This window comes from Sinohyriopsis cumingii, chromosome 15, assembly GCF_028554795.1.
Source record: "Sinohyriopsis cumingii isolate HCF-2022 chromosome 15, ASM2855479v2, whole genome shotgun sequence".
Classification (NCBI taxonomy): domain Eukaryota; kingdom Metazoa; phylum Mollusca; class Bivalvia; order Unionida; family Unionidae; genus Sinohyriopsis; species Sinohyriopsis cumingii.
Window position 1 is genome coordinate 47,280,028 of NC_142975.1, and position 21,362 is coordinate 47,301,389.

Sequence of the window (21,362 nt, forward strand, 5' to 3'; positions counted from 1 at the left end):
TCTCTGTGCCATGTCATTTTCGAAATCTGTAGGTAACACTAATACTCTAATCAATATTTCCCAACTCCACTTCACATCCTCATAAAGATGGTAACAAACAACTGTCCTTGACCCCACAAAAATCTAACTATATCCAGGCATAACAAATGTATTTTGAGTTTCATAACTTATTCAAGTTATATCAGCAGCACCTAGCACTGAATTGGGCTTTTGCGATTGATACCACAGTGCTGCCACTGGGATGGTAAGAGCTATGGGAACTGTAATGGACAGTGATGGCTTAAACTCTGCAATCAAACATTATGCAAATTTTCACTCATCTGTTATGGTTTAATCGAATTATAATGTTACTGTTGTACTTCAACCTAATAAAGAATCATAAAATCATGTTGTTATATATATATATATATATATATATATATATATATATATATATATATATATATATATATATATATATATAACTTTTGGCAATAATAACGTTTGTCTACACTAAGCCTATGTAATTCTGCGTGAAAGGTACCTCAGTAGGGCTCGGTCGTTTTTAGCTTCTACTTTACCGTTTTATTAATACGGTTAATGTAATAATTAACACCTGTCCTACCTGTCTTGCCTTCCTATATCGCAAAAACGCCTCCTGTAATGTCGTCTTTTTGCTGTCATTTAAGGTTATTCCGCATACAAATGTTGTGTGTTTTATTTTCGGTTTGTCTATCGTATCGTTTACAGTAGGCTGGCAGTCGGCCATCTTGTTTACATTCGCGATCACTCAAGTGATTGTACCATTCCTTGCCGCATCATTTGGCTTGCGTTACGTACTGCCCAGGCTAATTTCTATATTTAATCAAGTTCGGCGCTAAGTAAGTTACGCATTACTGTATTTCGATCCCAGCTGAACATTAGTTACCTTTGTTGTTTGCAGTGTTTTGAAGATAGCGCCTTGGATATTTCCAAACATACCGTCTTTTGTTATGATAGTTTGGATTGGTCAGAATCAACTGCATCAGCCAATCAATATCCGACTTTATAAATGATCGCTGGTGTAATGATTATTAAACACATTTGCCTAGTTCATGGCTGGAACCGGTTTCAAGCAAATTCTCAAAATTTCTCCGATAATCCAGATATAACTTTTTTTTAAATTTGCTTATGATCAATCAGATTATAATAATATTTTAGTCAGAAGCAGATAAAAATCTATCTTTAGAAGTTTAATACACTTTAGACAGATTCGGCTATTGGACGGCTTCAGTATTCAAGTAAATCAATCGATGATAAATTAATGTGAAGGCATGGATGCATTACTCAGAGATTTATAGCTTTATTTAATTTTATTTTCAGGTGAGAGATAACTTACAGGTAATAAAAATTATTAATGTTGATTTATTTATAATATGACAGCTCCGACATACAATTATTGGAAATAAATGTTTCCAAAAATGAAGAAAATTTCAATCTTACTTGTACGAAGAAATATAAACATTGCGACACCATCTATAAATTGGATATTCTAATTTTCGGAGAGAGAGAGAGAGAGAGAGAGAGAGAGAGAGAGAGAGAGAGAGAGAGATGTGCGATGCAAAAACCTTGTAAAATACAGAGCATTTCCACTGACGACTACAATTTACTCCCTACATTATTGATATACTAGTAATAAACACAGAAACTTTGAGTGGGATGCCAATATCCGGGCAAGATATTTATCAGACAGGGCCAGTAAACAGAAAATAAACTTACACAACAAATGAGTGGACTAAATAAACCAAATCAAGTTCAAACAACAATCTAATGCCGATACGCTGTATTAAAAAGAAATGCATGTACTTAACAGATTAGCACACGCTGGTAAAAAATTTTAAAAGAATATGTACATAATTTTTGTATTCTGGATTTGGCACAGCATCCCATTAGGTCACCGCGCTTTGGCATACATGACATGTGACAAACATGTGATTAAGTGATCATGCATATAATTATAATTGTAATCTTCAAAAAATAATTGTGACAAATACAACAATAGTAATTGGGGGAATTATTTTGTAATGGTAAATAAAAATATGATGTTAATATCATAATACGTAACAAGATTACTCCTGGATTTCCGTACATTCATTACTAAGAGAAACTACCGAATTGTAGGTACAGTGAAAAAGTACCGTTGTAAGTACCAACATAGAAATAACAAATAAACCGGTAAACTTCTAATACCGCGCATCTCTCTCTCTCTCCTTCCCCCCCCCCCCCCCCCCGTCTCTCTCTCTCTCTCTCTCTCTCTCTCTCTCTCTCATCTATCGGTATGTAAAATGATTTCCTGACCTGCATATAAATGATGGATCAGGTTTTTGATAAGCCACGGGCCAATTCTAATTTACCAGTTTTACGGACCCCCTAGGGAATAATTTAAGTGAGACTCTACCTGCCGTTAGAACGAGATAATTTTAAATTATTTTCTTGAAATTGGTTAACTACGATCGCCAAAGAAGAGGCATGTGGCAATATGCATAACAGGTAATAAAGCAAACGCTATCAACTGACACCGTCAGATATTATATGTCGCCAATATACATGTTTTAATATCCATTATTCAAGGTCTTCTCTCCTTTCTGAAACATATGCAGCCACTGAAAGGGCTGCATATGTTTCAAAAAAAATTAACGAGCTTGCGACACAACGTCGACGTTTTCTCTGCTCACTCGGAAATTTGAACAAAAATGAGAAAATTAAAAGAAGAAAAAATTCACACATTTCAGTTGCAAGGCAAAGACAAACCCAGCAAACGGTTTGCATGATCATGGGCCCATATCGATACGGCAGGGACATCAAATGAATCTGCTATTTTTTAGAAAAAATTTGTCGGCCTCCACCTGCCAAAGTATTAGCTGAGAGATAATTAGACTCGTGTCTCAGTTGATTAAATTCGTATCGAGGGTAAGAGGAAACAACAGTAATATAAGATATAAACCATGTATGGTTAATCGATAGATATTTCTTTCCTCACTCCTTGTTTTTATTTATTACAATCCCAATTATATACAAGTGAAGAAAATGTATAATGTGACACAGGTCGGTCTGGACAACAGACATAAAGAAACGAACATTTGGATGCCATAAACACGTGTCACTAAAATAACAATACAATACGTGTAAAATAATAAATGATAATGTTCAAATCAAAGGGCCATAACTAAATTTGTGCCCCAAAATATAACAAAAAGTCAATACCTCAATAAAATATTCATGGCTTGCCATACACGTGATCTGCCAGAAATAGTATTGCCCGGCACCAACAAGACGTGGCATTTATAGGGTACACATACATCAGAGTTGTATGTATAGAAACTGTTTTTTTTAAATTGTTTTTTTAAATAATAAAAAAAACTATTCTACATGGTTTAATAGCAAAAGCCAATTAAAAAATGTAGCCATTTGGAACATGATGGATGGGTATTTTTACAGCCCAACTGGATTAAAATGTCAACAGTTCTCACGGATGAGGGAGCATGGGCAATGAAACCTGAAGGGAATCTTTATATCCCTTCACCCATATTACTATCGTGAGAAAATTTTATGTTTCTACATAACGATGAAATAAATACTGTTTGAGATTTGAGCGGCCATAGGTCATCAAACATAATACTCGGTGATTTCATATGTTTTCTAGGTTGGGGAACATTTAATATTGAAGGGTGGGTAATTGGTTGGGAAAAACTTGGATATTTTTGCAACTCTCGAATAACTAATAAATCTTGCTTTGATTATATAATACACAGAATGTACTATATCCTTTATCAGTTAAAAATAATTCATCTTGAGATAAAAGGGGGGGGGGGGTCGTCTCTCGAAGAATCCCCACCCGGATAATTAAAGGAATGGTTCCTTACAAGAGTCAATAACATTTAAGATCAGGTTGTAAACCACGATCTCGATATCTTCTGTTTTGTGTATAAAACTGAGGAACCTCGTATTATAATTTGAAAACAAAGATTTTGTACGCACGGTATATTAGGTTCCGACGTTTGACGCAACACTTCATTGATACTGGGTCAGAATGGCTTAGCAGGATTTCACGAGGGGTCCCCAGCGCGATGCTGAGGCTGTGAGGGTACTTAAGCTTTTTTTTTCCCACCGGATATTAGGGTCGTTATCTGAACAGTGCCCGAGATGTGTCCTGGTGCCTGGAAGACCGGATTCGTAAATGGTACAATCAGCCCACCCCAAACCCACCGCGTTCAGGCAAATGTCTGAACTTAATGAACATTTCATGTCGGTTATTCATACAAATGAATCATCGTTGATGATTGCAAGTGAATTTATAAAGTTTTATTTGAAGAATAATTATTGCCAATAACATTGTCCAACATTATTCATATATCTAGCACAGACTGAATGGCTGAGTGAACTGCAACCGGCCTGGCTATGTACCAAATATGTATGATATATTCGTTTGCAAATAATGTTCCTCCTTTTTGGATTTCTTTCTTTCTTTCTTTCTTTCTTTCTTTCTTTCTTTCTTTCCCATCTTAGATGTTGCGATCATGAAAAGGAACATGTGAACCTGTCTATTGCGCTTTACCCTTTTTACCCTATATATATATGTTCATGAAAAAGGAAATGACATAAAGAAAAGGAAAATAGAGGGATGTATAACCATTCCAATAAGGGCATTACCGTTTTTTAATGTCACAACTCTTACCCAGTAATATGTCCCTTCAAAAAAGAAACATTTAACAAATAAATATACCATTAATGACAATGACTAGCAGTTTTTTTTTTCTGAAATAGGTTTAAAATCCCCCCCCCCCCATCTCCTTTAATTGTGGCTAATTTCTGTCCTTTAACCATGACAATGCTTTTGCTGCTAGTTTATAACCCACTGTCTGGACATGGGTAAAAGTGGATTCGCACTCGATTCAATATAGACAAAACTCGTGTACAGTGTTTCCAAGACGGAAGTCCTTATCTTTACTCGTCTTAGCAAAACGAAGGCATCCTTCTTCTGCGGTAAACATTTTTCTTTCAGAATTACAAGACCTGCTTTAAAGTGAAAGTCATTTGTTTTGAATTAATACCCAGCTGGCACATTCAAATTTCAGATTCTTAGTGGTTGCGTGTCACAAACGAATAAAACCACATAAATATACTTATATGTGTTAACGAGGCATTAATGCTATATAATTAGCTTAAAAAATATGTCCATATTTAGGACGTAGTCAGTTTTCAACGTTGCTGTCGCAATTTTGCCGCAACGTCTTTATCAGGTACGAAAGCGGTGAATATGCAACTACGGTCAACATCGCTGGAGATAGTGTAACAGCAACAGGGTTAAAACTAATTACGTTGTTTATCAAATATATTATTATATCGTACTTTTAATGGATGTAGCTTGACGTCTAGTGCTATTTATATTATGCTTTCAAGCCAATTCGTGATCGGAATATTTTCGTCTCTCATCTATTGTCTTTTTACTCTGTGTTGGGCTTCTCTTTTTTTCCTTTTTTCTTTTTTTTTTTTTTGCTGTTGTATTTTTTTAATTTATTTATGGGGGTTGTTGTTATGTAAAGAATAGTTATTTAACCGGTATGTAGATTGAATATTCATATAAAAAGTGATAATTTACAGGATATGCCAGTGAAAAACGACGAATTTACCCTTCCCCACTGCCGTATTTGAATAGCGTTACGCTTGAGTTGTGCGTATAGATCCTGGTACGGTAGTTGAATAGTTCAACTTGAGTTAACTTGTAGCAAGCTGGAGCGGATGAATTTGACTGAATTGCGTCTAATTTGATTATATTAAAATAGAACGTAGACGATTCTTACGGACAAATGAACATGTGCAATGGAACTCGATAGGGAGACTAAATAACTCCTTAAATGCTAATATAGTGGATAATTCATTTTTCCGGGCGGTTTAAAGGTCGTTTCATGGGAAAAGGCTTGTTGGAATTGTATGAAAAATACTTTAGTTGAATGTATTTTAAGATTGTAGAGATCCTTTATCACTGAATGGAACACTAGGTTTGCCGCGTTATGCATTTTAAGGATAGTTTTGTAAACTTACCTGTAAGCTTTGATACAGATGTTCGATGAAGCTTGCATGTCATAAGGAAATTCAAAAGTATTAGCAAAACTACATAGAATAGTATCCGATATTTTTTTTTTTTACTCTCATGGAATGAATGATTAATGCAAGAGTCGTTTCGTATTTGGAAACTAACAATTGAATATTTCCATTCTAATGTGGCTTCCGATATGGCTGTAGTACCAACTACTTAAAACATTCATTCGTGATGCTTTTTTTCTTTCTCAAGAAAGATCATGATGTAACCGTCTTCTTTTACCTGGAAAAGGTCTATGGTACAACATGGAAGTATGGCATAACTAATGACCTGCACAGTCTGGGTCTACCCACTTTATATCGAACTTTCTTTCAGATAGGGAATTCAAAGTACGTTTGGGCTCCGCCTTTTTGTATATGTACGAACAAGAGATGGGTGTGTCTCACGGTAGCAATTTATCTGTTACGCTTTCTTAACTTCAAAATAAAATTACCAAGTCTTTGACAACCTGGTGTTGATTGCTTACTATGTGTTAATGATTTGCTAATATGGTATCGATCCAAACATATGCACATAACTGATTGACAATTACAACAAAATATAAACAAGATTCGAAGTTGGGCACAACTGATAATGGTTTTATTATCAAAATAAAAAATACAGTATGTATGCGTTTCTGTCAGCTACAAAGCGAACATGATGCTCCTAAACCCATGCTACAGACAGACAGACACACACATGCGCGCACACGCACGCACACACACACATATAGATACACACACACACACACACACACACACACACACACATATATATATATATATATATATATATATATATATATATATATATATATATATATATATATATATATATATATATATATATGCATGCACATCTAGACACACTTACACATAGGTATGAGCAGTATTAAAAACCTTTTTATTCTACTTCCTGGCGCATCATATATATATATATATATATATATATATATATATATATATATATATATATATATATATATATATATATATATATATATATATATATATATATATATATATATATATATATCAGCTATATAATAATAATAACATTGCCTGCTTGTAATACACCTACAATTATTCATATAAGTGTACCGCTATGGAAGAAATTAGTGTTATTTCTAATCTACTGGCTAATCAATCAAAAACTGTTTCATATTTGCACAGTCCCCAAAAAAGGTTTCTCAAACAACCCAAAGTACTTTTTATTCTGCATGAAGGAAAAACATTCAAAACAAATCTTTCCATTTTTAATAACTCTTATAAGGAATTTCTCTCCAAATTTAAGAACCACTCAAAAAAAGAAAGGAAGAAAGCAATTTTATATATAAATCACTTTTCACAGTATAAGCTGTTTGTAATATTAGATCCGAACATTAATGAACTTCATTAACAGTCCCCACCCCGAATTTGATAATGTCCTCTATTTACGACAATTGTAAGTCAAACACCTGATCAAAAGGAAAAGGGACGCCAAAAAAGATTCTTGAAAACTGCCATAGTTTGTTTTCCTCGCAATTTCACAGCATGTCATTTGTACTTACTGGCAAAAGTATTCATCAAACCTTTTCTTAAAGGTCATAACTGCAATCAACCGCCTGTCTAAAGCAGACATTGTACAGGACACTATTACTATATTGCTCTTGAAATGAACCTTTGCTAAACGACCACCTTTCCTGAACAAATATTTTAATGGACACTGTACTATATTACTCTTGCAACAACAAAAACGCTACTATACGACCACCTGTCTTAGGAATGCACCTTTTAAATCGCCAGAGACGGCTGCTGAAGAAACTTTTGACAATTATAACCGTATATACTTACTTATAAGACGGCACCAGCATTATACCACAATGATCTAGGTCCACCTATGCTCAATGCGCTGGCAAATATGGGTCGATGCACTTACTTAAGAGTGATAATTGGAACTAACAACATGGACCCTGATCTGCTGGCGCATTATGCAACGGCCGATCATAGTCTATATTGTGTGCAATTGTTCTCTTCTAATATGCGAGTATAGCCGGTGACACAATTAGTACGCTGTGTGATTTTATTTGTTAGATCATTATTTTAATTTATTCAGTAACAGATGTCTCACTTGAAGATCCCATGTATTGCTACTTTATTCTTTTCTGGCGTTGGCTGCTAAAGCCACATTGGATTGTTCTTAACAGATAGATACATATATATTGACCATTTCAACATTACGAAATTATGCTCTTGTGAACCGCGTTAGATCACGAGACTTTTAAGTCAGAAGGATAATATAGCCAATTGCCGCGTTACCGATTTGAATCTACTTTATTGTTAGTAAATGATAACAGCCATGAATTATGTTTACTTATGTTTTCGAGAATATTGCATTTCCATTGTGTTCAACTGTAGAATTATTTATTTTTGTGGTTCCTTTCTTGTATTATTTTACATTCATGTCATTCTTTGTATTTTTTACAGATAAATTTGCAGTTTTCTGTGTTTTGGGATGTTATTTTGAGTTGATTTTCGGCTCGATATTTTTCCATTGAAAGGTTACTTTAAACTCGAATCTCGCAATCAAAAGGACGTTATTATTATTATTATTATTGCAAAAGATAGGAAATCTTTGATCTCTTTGAAAAGGCATTAATGTGCAGGTAAAAGTGTTGCAGATGAGTTAAGCTGATTTAATTTATAAATGGGTCCCCTCTATTACCAACTGGCATTTGTTGAGATATTCAGTCAATACAATTTTCTTGACGACCCTTTAAATTTTAAAATGACCAATCGTTTTCTTAATGTTGCATTGTTTTTATGTATTTTCTTCTGCAATGCTGTACAGATATTGTGGTATTATAGACATTCTCTAAAATATATGTAAAAGTTTTCACTTCATCTGGCCAAAATGTTGGGCATTATTTTTTGGGGTCCATCAAAGTAATCCTTGAATCAATTACCAATTAAGACACTAAAATATATTTGGACCGAGTCTTCGGACTCATTGTAATTATTAACAAAACAATACAGTCAATAAACTATAAATATTATTGTATCTGCAGAGTAAATCAGACGAATTATATATATATATATATATATATATATATATATATATATATATATATATATATATATATATATATATATATATATATGGTTGTATGTATCTATATAATCTATATATATATGTATGTATCTCTCTCTCTCTCTCTCTCTCTCTCTCTCTCTCTCTATATATATATATATATATATATATATATATATATATATATATATATATATATATATATATATATATATATATATATATATATATATATATATTACACATGATGACCTTGAAGGGGCCGTTTTCATCAAGGCCCCAACAGGAGTATATTGATCGCTGTGCAAAAATATCGATTTTATGAGATGAACAATACAAACTAAAAGTTTGATTTGTATGTTTTTATGTTGAATGTCACTTTTCGTTACTTTCACAGTCCGCGGATATTATCTTTTAGTACTAGAAAACATTCTGCTTATTTAAAAAAATTTATATCATGCAAGATGATATTGCTTGTGGTTGATTACAATTATGCTTTGAAAGATAATTGGTTCCAATTCAATTTATCACCATGATTCTATCAATATTCAATCTAAAATATGGGAACCAAAATTAAATTTTAAAGTCTACCATAATATCCAATCAATATCTTTTGATAATATGCAATGCTAAAGAATTTTTAAAAAATTATATTAAAAACTTAACGAAGTATATTATAATATATGAATGAATATTTATTAAAAAGCCAATTAAATGATAGAAATGACGAAATAACATCAGCAGATATATGCATTGATGAATAGAGTTAAACCCATTTTAGAGTTATAATTCTTGGTTCGTATTGCTGCGCCGGTTAACTATAGTTATCGGTTTAAATTTGGAGAGATAACATCCATATTTACACAACTTATTGAAAACTAAACTTAAATAATATACATTATTGCTAGCAAGTACAAGCTTAATAAGTATTTTACATTCACCCCACCATTTGAAATCTCGTGGAAACGAGATATAATTTTCTGCGTGATTTCCGAATGTCGAAATCGAGAATATGTAGACTTAGCCATGCTTTACTGTTATTGTTTAGCTTGACAGTATTTTACTGCTAGTGCTAGCTACATTCATACAGAGAAGAAGGTAGTCTTGTAACAAAATATTGCAGCACGATATACACTTTCCGAACCTTGTGTATTAACTGTCCAAATCCGCCGCAACACGCCATTGGTCGCCTAGGTGACAGTCATAGCTACTGAGTTACACAGAAATGATTTTATCAAGCCTATGCGAGAAGATAAATAAAAACCAAATCACGTGAACAGGAACCAGATAAAATCAAACCCGTGTGAGAGAGAGCTCTTTTATAATTATGATAGAATCTTATATTTTAGCTTTGACATCAAAGGACGATTGCCTTTCTCCGAGTTTATTTGTAGATGAAAAGATTATTTAAGGCATCAATACATTCATTTTCGTCTTACAATGGCATGGAAGAGACATGTACTAAAACGCACAACTGTAAAGGATTTTTTGATGAATAAGAGAAACGAGTTGAAATTAGAAACATATTCATCTTACAATCCAAATGTCAGATTTTTCCATTAGAAATAATAGCTGCTTTTATTTTTTCTTTATATAGAACGTGGTCAAAGAGCTAATACGAACAGGTGATCAACGTGTAAAAGATTTTTTAAACGACAGTATTTATAATCATATGAACGTATGCACCAACCCTTGTTATCTGCGTTTAAGAACACCAGCCCTTTAAAAAAATGTGTGTGTGTGTGTGTGTGTGTGTGTGTGTGTGTGATTTGGATTTTTAAAGTAGCTTTAATAATTTTTCAGTCATATCCCTACGATGTCTGCAGTGTGGCAGTTTATAGTGATGTCTAGCACTGAGGCATCATGGCGCAGACATGTAGCATGATGTCCCACCAAGTCACATTATCCTGACACCAGGCCGACCAGTCCTAACACTAACCTCTTAATGCTGAGCACCAGGCGAGGCAGCTGTTAGTACCATTTTTTGTAAGTCTTTGGTATGACTCAGTCGGTGATCGAAAAACCCACCACCTTCTACATATGAGGTGGACGCTCTAACCACTAGACCACCAGAGCGGTCTTAAAAATCTGTAGGAAACAAAATACAGCGTTTAACCACAATTTAGTTTCAAACAATTTTTCATATGCAGGTATGTTTGGAAATAACAAGACCATCATTCAAAGCGTGTTTTAGTGTTATTATTGAACATCGATCCAACTGAAAACAACACAGACCATAGATCTACCATTTAAGTAATGGAATATCAGGGTCTACGTTGTTTGTTTGTACTGGTCAGTCATCAAAAGGTGCCTAGACCAAACTCTGACAGCGCATTATTCGACGGCAGATCTCATTCCATGACGTTTGGGGGCAGATTTTACACGGGTATATGCAGTTCCCATGTTTGGGTTCCTGTCATGTATGTCACCTCCCGAAAAGCCCATTCTCTGGGTCAACCTTTCTTAGGCATTGACCAATAGGTACGGTTATTTGGACATACTTCGACTGATACTCCTGTACTATCCAATCAATGGCGGAGCAAGAAAGTCTCCTTCCCCCCCCCCTCCCAATGCAAAACTTAATTCTGGGGTATCTAATAAAATTTCGCATGTTTCTTGAGAAGTTTGACTTTTCCCGTTTCTCTGCAGCTGTTATGGTGGCTTGAGCAGTTGCTACGCCACTGTATTTTGTCAATGTACGATACATTTAGCAGAACCATTATAGGCATTCTGCGTGAAGCGAGTTGAAAATGCAACAGCCATTTGTACGTTTTTAAACATATATGCAAAGATAAGTATAACTTCTGATATCTTCCTTTTGTTTGCGTATCCAAAACTTTACATTAAAAGGATTTAACATTTAACATAGGGTGTTATGTACTAATAGTACACGAAATGGGTTCCTGACTTACTGCACATTTTATTATAATTTGCATATACATGTAATGCATTGCCTGTCATTCTTAGTACCCTCTTTTCGCATGCTATTATAAAATGGACAAATTGTATTTACGTAAGAAATTTTTTATCGATCTTTTTACTTATAATAATTTGCCAGCTACACAAAATAATGAATAAAATGTCCATGCAAATTAGAGACAATACTGTATTTTTTGTTACAGATGTAGACGACTTATCATTTCTTTCAAGGCACGCCCGCCAGTTTGAAAGAACTTTATGGAATCATTTTCTCCGTATATCGGTTATGCGACAAGGACACAACGAACATTACTTTCATTAGAAAATGTCAAACCCTTTGACATTATATGAGAACTAGCCATACATCCGGAAAATGTCTCTTTTATGTACAAGTGGGTTCCATTAAAATATATATAATGACAACGCTTGATAATAACATTTTCCTTCGTCATAAGCCAGCCTTGTCAGCTGAAATCTTGACTGTATGATGTGTACCGACACATCGACACACGAAAGTTTGTTCTTTCTGTGGTAATTGGGTACAGTGTTTGATCCACCACCCCTCCACCAAGAGATGGATCATGGCGGCTGACAAGGTTTGGTCTGGAAAGGACGTGAGTCCGCACAATTCTGGTTGCGAGTACGACACGTGAACAAACGAATCATACGAATCCGACACTCTAACGAACGAGTTACAGGAATCAGACATGTTAACAAACGAGTCACACCATGTCCGATCTTGAATTGTGCGACTGTATTAGTGCATCAGATGCACAAGATGGTCAAATAAAACCGTGAAGAGAAAACAGTCCTACTGACGAGTAACGACAAAACCCTAGGCTCGATATGCAGATATAGTCCAGATATTATCCCTTGTCGCTAATTTCTGAGAAATGCAAATTAAAATCTCCTCACATGGATAGTTTGATTTCGTCACTGTATAAAACATGAACACCTTGGTAAGAATATCCATGACGTGAGCTAGACAAGAATAATTCAAAGACCACTGCTACTACTACTTCAGATGATGATGATAATGATGATTGTATTATTATTATTATTAGTAGTAGTAGTAGTAGTAGTAGTTAGTGCATGATATTTATTTCAAAACGAAGTTCGAGAGGTGTTCTTCTGAAAGTTCACATTTGTTAAGAGTCCATTTTGGCAAAGGTGGTTGCTTAAGATTTACTTGTCTTAACAAATTCCAGCAGTAAAACAATTACAGATTTGATTGTACAAATTTCAACAGTAAAACAATTACAGATTTGATTGTACAAATTCCAGCAGTAAAACAATCACGGATTTGACCGTATAAATTCCAATAGTGAAACAATTACAGTGTACTGCAACGCTTTCTCTTCGTTAGCCTAATTTCACATTACTTGTCTGTGCGACTAAGGAATACCCATAATCAACCGTCATTCAGAGTGAAATTAGTGATATAAGGAATATTCATAATCAACAAGCATTCCGAGTGAAATTAGTGAAACAAGGAATACGCATAATCAACAGGCAAGGCATTCCTAGCGAAATTAGTGAAATAAGGAATACGCATAATCAACAGGCAAGGCATTCCTAGCGAAATTAGTGAAATAAGGAATACGCGTAATCAACAGGCAATACATTCCGAGTGAAATTAGTGAAATAAGGAATACGCATAATCAACAGGCATTCCGAGTCAAATTAGTGAAATAAGGAATACACATAATCAACAGGCATTCCGAGTGAAATTAGTGAAATAAGGAATACGCATAATCAACAGGCATTCCGAGTCAAATTAGTGAAATAAGGAATACACATAATCAACAGGCATTCCGAGTCAAATTAGTGAAATAAGGAATACGCATAATCAACAGGCAAGGCATTCCGAGTGAAATTAGTGAAATAAAGAATATGCATAATCAACAGGCATTCCGAGTCAAATTTGTGAAATAAGGAATACACATAATCAACAGGCATTCCGAGTCAAATTAGTGAAATAAGGAATATGCATAATCAACAGGCAAGGCATTCCGAGTGAAATTAGTGAAATAAGGAATACGCATAATCAACAGGCATTCCGAGTCAAATTAGTGAAATAAGGAATACATATAATCAACAGGCATTCCGAGTCAAATTAGTGAAATAAGGAATACAAATAATCAACAGCGTTAAGGCAACTATGACACCAATGCATCTCTGAACAGATGAACATGTTCCAAGATCTAATATTATTTTTGCAATATTGTACAGAGGCACGGGGAGATTGTATATGGTCTGAAAAATGTACACTAAATTCAGAATACAGATGAAAGATGCGCCAAATAGCCAAATAGCCATGTCCACTGCGGCTCCGCAGGCTCCGTGAAAATTGTAAAAATTATCAGAAGAAATAAAACACAAGTGTGATCACCCTATTATAAAGCGGGCGAATTTATTAGCTGGTAATAGGAAATAATCTATTCTACAAACTAGAATTAGAAATAACTGTAGTGATCTAGATAAAGGCTTATATTCTATTTGACATATATATCCACTGCGTAGTTGTGATTAGCACATATTTACTTGCATCTTGTACCGTGTTAGAAAATTGCTTTAGAATCTCAATCATTTCTACATACCAACGACAATAAATATTTGTTGTTATATTCATCATCCGGTTTTAGTGCAAATATTAACACTTGTTTACTTGATCTTTACAAACATATACCCAAGACCCTAAAGCAGCTGCACTATACGATTAATTTATATAACTCTGGAGTATTCAAAATGTGACCTCTTTACTACGTTAATTACGGCCATATTGATAAAGACATGATGCTCTTCGTATTTTACCTCTTCACCGCCTTGTGGGGTACATTTTGGTGAATGTGCTTTTGTTCGATATCTACTCTCATAATTAATTTCTTCATTTATAATTTAATTCATATAATCTCTCTCTCTCTCTCTCTCTCTCTCTCTCTCTCTCTCTCTCGTGAATGGTATATATTTGTATATAATTTATGAACCATAGTAAGTCTGCGCCGCTATCCATGTATGTTTAATATCGAGTGCCGGGAAAAGGCACTCAGTCGTGAGAGTTTGTACCCCCATTAAAGCAGATCTGGCCCTAATATTGACTCTGAAGCAGGACCTGGTTTTAATATTGACCTTGAAGCAGAACCTGGCCCTAATATTGACCTTCAAGCAGGATCTGGCCCTAATATTGACTTTTAAGCAGGACCTGGTACTAATATTGACTTTGAAGAGGAAAAATTTAGTGACATAAAGCTATTCTGCTCTGTGTTCAGACTATCTCAAGAAGTAAAATTCTTCCAGAAATTCTCACAATAATTGCTTTAATAAATACATTTGTTTTAATTCTTCTTAGGAACAGAGTACTATTTAACATTTATATTTTGTTCTTAATAAGAACAAAGATCAATGTTCGTCATGGGATACGAGTAACTTTAAGTACTAAACAATTGGACAAATGGTCGATCTAGCCAATTTTAATTACCAATACATCTGTACGGAGAGTACGGGCGATCCTTTGACTTTGCAAAAATTCCACAAAATATTTCGTGCAAACAAGGTTCACGATAATAGTTACAGTATATTTATTTTAGATTATCCTAGATGGCGACAGAGAAGCGTTTATCGACTCTGGGAGCGCGACAACGAACATAGAAAAAGTATCGTTTCAACATCAGCACTAAAGGCAAATTATTAGGTATTTATATTCTATTTATGTCCCTATTATCCAGCAATGAGCTAAGTTTTGTTACGGGCTTCAAAACGTGAATAAATAGAATTTATCATCCATTTTGTAAAATTTATCAGATCGTTTTACTGGAAGACAAATTTTATGTCCATGTCCCCAAGTACAATATTGTTCTTTGTCGTGTTTTCTTTGGCTTGTATTCAGACTTTAATGAAGTTTTTAGGACATTTCGTGACATTACATGCATGATTCGTTGATATAATGTTTTTGCCCCGAACTCTTCCTAAGTTTAATTTCCAACTCATTGATAGTACTCTTGTTCAAGATGTGTGAGTTCTGAAGCCGAAAACTACCTTCGATTATCCTTTATTTTTCAAAATATTTATGTCTTTCAATTTTTCTTTTTAGAAAAAATATCTCCAAAAGTCTAACCTCAACACTTGTTTTCCTTGGAAGTTTAAAATTTAAAAGTTAAATCTAAATAAAAGATACGTAATAATAATAATAATAATAATAATAATAATAATAATAATTATTATCATTATTATTATTATTATTATTATTATTATTTTAAAATTATTGTTATCATTATTATTATTATTATTATTATTATTATTATTATTATTATTATTATTATCATTATTATTATTATTATTATTATTATTATTATTATTATTATTATTATTATTATTACACCAATTGATAAATTAATTTACTGAAAAACCATTCCCCGTTAATGTAAATACACAAAATGTACAAGGCAACTCAAACATTGACATTTGTAAATACAAGTTAGGCAGATGATTAATGAGATGACTACCAAGAACATTTGCGGTGTTAAACATTTCCACTGTGATTGAGACGTGAACTAACAAAGCAAGTATACAAAATTTTGATAAAGATTTGAAATCCATAGTCCTAACTAAATACCCAAAAAAACAAGAAATCATTGCGAATGTGTGCTTCGTCAACCTTACCTTGTATCAGCAAATACTCGCCTCGAATTATTGACATTCTACGTTGCCATTGTAATTGTCACACAAGTCTTTATCATATACGAACAAACTGACACAAAACATGCACATTATGTCACCAGACGTAAATATTTGTACAATTGAAACGTTTTAACGAAACACACAAATAAATGCTGAGACAAAAAATCGTCTCTGATCAACAGCGTCTGGTCCAGAATCCAACATTAAAAACAAACGGGACAGATGCACACAAATCGTGCATTTTTAAGAATTTCCATTCATTTACTATTCGACAGTTGTACTCAAAATGTGGAGTAAGAACAATTTCCATTCATTGCCAGCTCACCGCAAACTCTGTAAAGATTGGCCAATTTACAAAACAAAACAAAATCTGCAAGTGTGTTCACTCTTTTATAAGAGATGACGTGGACTGGATATTGAATTAGAAACGGAAAAATAGTGTTCTAAAACCGTGATGCAATGAGCTTAAACTATCACAAGTAAATTTCAAAGAAAAACGCTTTATCTGACCAGATTCTCCTTTTGGTGCGACAACAAACATGGAAACAAATTTTGGATCAAATTATGTAGGAAATATAGTTTCGTTTGTTTGTCTCGTTGGCTTGTAAATCGAGTTTAAACTTTCCAGAAGATACCTTCTTGACATTACAATAAATAATACCCCACCTTACCGTAATTCACTTTTTAATGATTGATTCAAATTGGTACAAAAATTTTGAAGCATGAAATTACAGGCACTCCGAATATCGCGTGTCTATTCAAAGTAATGTTGTTTTTGTCTTTCCAAAATAACTGTCTGTATCTCAAAAGTCCAAATACAACTTTTAGTTCCCCGAAAAGTTGTTAATTTAAATCAGATTTCAAAGATATCTGAATAAAAATCACTGTGTAGTGAACTGTCTTTTCATTTCTTTTAACAAAAATAAGGATAATTTAAGACTGTTTCAGGTGATTATTTTTAATATCTTGGACAAAACTATATTTCCTCTAAAATTACTACTACTGCTAATCATCATCATCGTCGTCGTCGTTATTTCTTGTAACACAGGCAACCGGCTCAAATGTAAAAAAAACCCACAAAAAACCCACACACAAAAAACACGAAACGAAACATAATAATCCTAGGATCAACACAATGACTATCTAATTTTCAATGATTTTGCTAGATAACGAGCAACGTTACGCGGGGTATTCATGTTAGAATTGGTTCTCAGCATACATTTGTACAACTTCATGTTATATGCAATACAATGAATGCCTGTATGTAAATAAGCATTTTTTAAAAATTATCATATTGGGACATTTAACAGCAAAGTGAATTTAATTTTCTATATCTGCATAAAAAGCCCGTCTTTCAACACTGCGATATTTTTATACCTACCTATACTTATAGGAAACGTTACATTTCTTAACATAAACATAATAATAATAATAATAATAATAATAATAATAATAATAATAATAATAATAATAATAATAATAATTTATTATTATTATTATTATTATTATTATTATTATTATTATTATTATTATTATTATTATACCAATTATACCACTATCATCTTTGTAAGGTATACGAACTGAATAATTTAACTACTTACAAAAGTCCTCTGTCGATTTCAGTAAAGAAAATTGGCCAGGCAACTCAAATATTGCCATATATAAAAACAAACATCGCAGTACAAACAGGAAAACATCCACGAGATAAGGATCTTGAAAGCTATTAGACTGTGCAATTGTTATGGAAACGAGCACAAACAGCAGCATGTCGTGAATAAACGTTTTTGTAACTATTTGGAATCCACCGTCCTTACAAACATAAAAAAAACATGGCGAAGTTTTTCAGAGTTTTAACAGCAAATCATTAGATCTAAAAGCACACAATATTAACGGCAATTTATGATAGCCAGCGTTATTATAGTATAAATCATACTCATTACAACGTCTTCGTATTAGATATATATTTTTGTATTGGTATATATATTTTTGTATTGGTATATTATATCGACAGTGATGTTATCAAGGATATATTTGTAATGAATTTGTTATTTCAAATGTCTACAAGAAAAGTTTGTTGGTCTGTAGTTGCCTTCAGAATTGGAAAATTAAAATTCAAATCGAAATCTGTACATTAATCAAGAAATAAAAGCGTAGATATGACATTTCTACCAGTTTGAAAGTGTGTGGATTCGTATCATACATATGTGTATATGTATGTGATCACAGTTAGGATTTTCGTTTGTGCAAAGTTTAAAATATTAACAAACAAGACTGACACGAAACATGCAACAATATGTTTATACGCTCAATAAAAACTATTAAGATTCTAATGAAACGAAGAAATTAATCCACTGTTTATAATTCTTTGTATGATTCCAATTTATACTTAGAAACAGTTAGAACTTAAATCTCTAATTTTCTCAGATCTTTTTAATTTTTGGGGGACTGGTGTATTTCATTTAATTCTCTAATGTCCTTATTATCGTCTCCATATAATTATAAGCTGACGTCAGCTTTAAAATAATCTGGACATGAAGTTTCCATGGAAAAATTTCTTCTTTTCTTTTTTTAATACGGAGAATTTATTTACGCAATTATTTCCGAAATGACTCTGTTTCATTTATTTTGAATGTACAACGCAAATAACAAAAGAAAAAAAAAACAAACCAAAAAAACAAATAGTGTTACATGGACATATTGTATACTTCAACTATTGTAAATGTTTTATATAGCTGGAATATACAAAATGTCTTTTCCACACTTTTGCTTTGCACTTACAAAAATAAGATATGAAAGAGAGTCATTTTCATTTCTGAAAAAAAAACAAACAATAAAAACAACAAAACAATGGTATACATGATAAGGAAAAGTTGAATCCTTCTTCAACTCTGAGTTATTTCTGTAAATCTATTATGAAATATTGAAATTCAACGTGAAAACAATTCAACAATAATTTCCACTAAATTAAATATATTTACATTTAAGCATCGATCGATCGGGCAAAGACATACTGTTAGAAAATTAACACATCTAAATGTGTGAATTGTTTTTCTTTCTTGTAGATAGTGTTTGTTATACGCGAACTAAGTGGGATTCATTCAAACATTCTTATTTTTGTTTTCCAGAAGAATGCAATTCACTGTATGGACCTGTAAAAATAACGTCCTTATTAAATAGTGTCTTTGTCCATAACTGTAAAATACCATACTTACTTACAAAATGTAGGTATCGAATGATTAGTACTACCATACGTCGAAATTTGTAACTACAAAACAGCCAGCAAAATCTTGCACGTTCGGAATTTCATAAGTTCCTGTGGGGGATTTCATGGAAAAAGTTTTGTTTCTTCACAAAAAATCAAGATACTGTTAATCATTGTGAATAAAAATTATTACCTACCTTTTTCAGAGTCCATCCAACCAGTTAACGACGTGCATGTCTTGCGATGGACTGACCGTTAGGCCACTAGCTAAGGCAAAACTACTGCGTAGACATGGCTGTGCTTTTTGGATGGCGTTCATAAACCGACTGCATATTGGATATTGTGCCAAAGTCATTACGTCTGGACTGTCCATCGTGTACATGGACAAGATGTCCACGCGAAGTTAGCAAGTGTATATCATTTTTGGATGGCATCTTGGTGGCGTTTTTCATACTTCTTAACACCAATTCTCTTGATTGTCCCATCCGTCTTTCTTCACAGTGAAGTGGCATCACATTTCTTCCCCAAACCACCTGCCTGTTAATTAAGCTTTAATTAGATACATGCGTTTCAATCAGCCTTTATTCCAAATAACACTGAATATTAATGTTATCCTTTCTCAGGAATCGATCTTTTATACCGATAATTTGCTCAGCCTAGATAAGAAAATTTTCATTTCATGAAATGACTGACCTATCCGTATTTTATTGCAGCACAACATTTTTGAAATGTCATTTTCAAGAATTTGTTAAAAGTCAAATTATAAGCGAGCAGATTTGACAATATTATGAGAAATTTGATTCATCCGTTGCTATTGCCTAGCCATGCTGCTCTCCTGTCTATTGTGAAAAAGAACATTTAAAGTCATTATCTTTAAAGTCCTACAATGAATCATAAAGTCCCTTTCTTTAAAGTCATACCATGAATCATAAAGTCCCTTTTTAAAAGTCCTACAGTTCATATGAATACTAATTTTTCTAAAGTTAGAAATCTGAAATTCCACCAATTTGTAAGTTGAAAGTCAGAACATAGTCTGTAAAAGAGAAAATTAATATTGTGGACAAGTGTGAATAAATAGATTTATAGTTTATGAAAAACCAGCGTTTTCCTTATAAAATAACAATTTTAGCATCTTTTCATGGGCAGGAAGTCATTATTCTATTATATCTGTAAATAGAGAATTAGACGAAGATAATGAATAGCAGTGTAAAGGTTTTCATTCAAAACCAACGATGACATGAAAATGAAATAAATTAAAATTAAAGTAAATACAAATTATCCAAGTGTATATGGATAAGTGGAGACTATAATTATAAAACTTTCTTGATAGACAGTGAACATTTATATGATGATTACTGATTTAAATGAATTCTACACATTAATTTTTACTTGTGTGTA

General features: G+C 33.1%; 1 protein-coding gene across 3 annotated transcripts in view; it reads right to left on the minus strand.

Moving 5' to 3' along the window:
* The window catches only part of LOC149781743 (uncharacterized), a 90,144-nt gene extending 69,625 nt beyond the window's left edge, over window positions 1–20,519 (minus strand). Inside the window, exon 1 of one of the 3 annotated variants that reach the window (XM_089935859.1) lies at window positions 20,162–20,519. Coding sequence is in view for 2 of the 3 variants with exons in the window: in XM_089935855.1 (XP_089791981.1) it covers window positions 605–748 (144 nt within the window). In the remaining variant the exon portion in view is untranslated. The other 2 variants (XM_089935856.1, XM_089935855.1) reach the window with 2 other exon arrangements.
* Window positions 20,520–21,362: the final 843 nt, after the last annotated feature.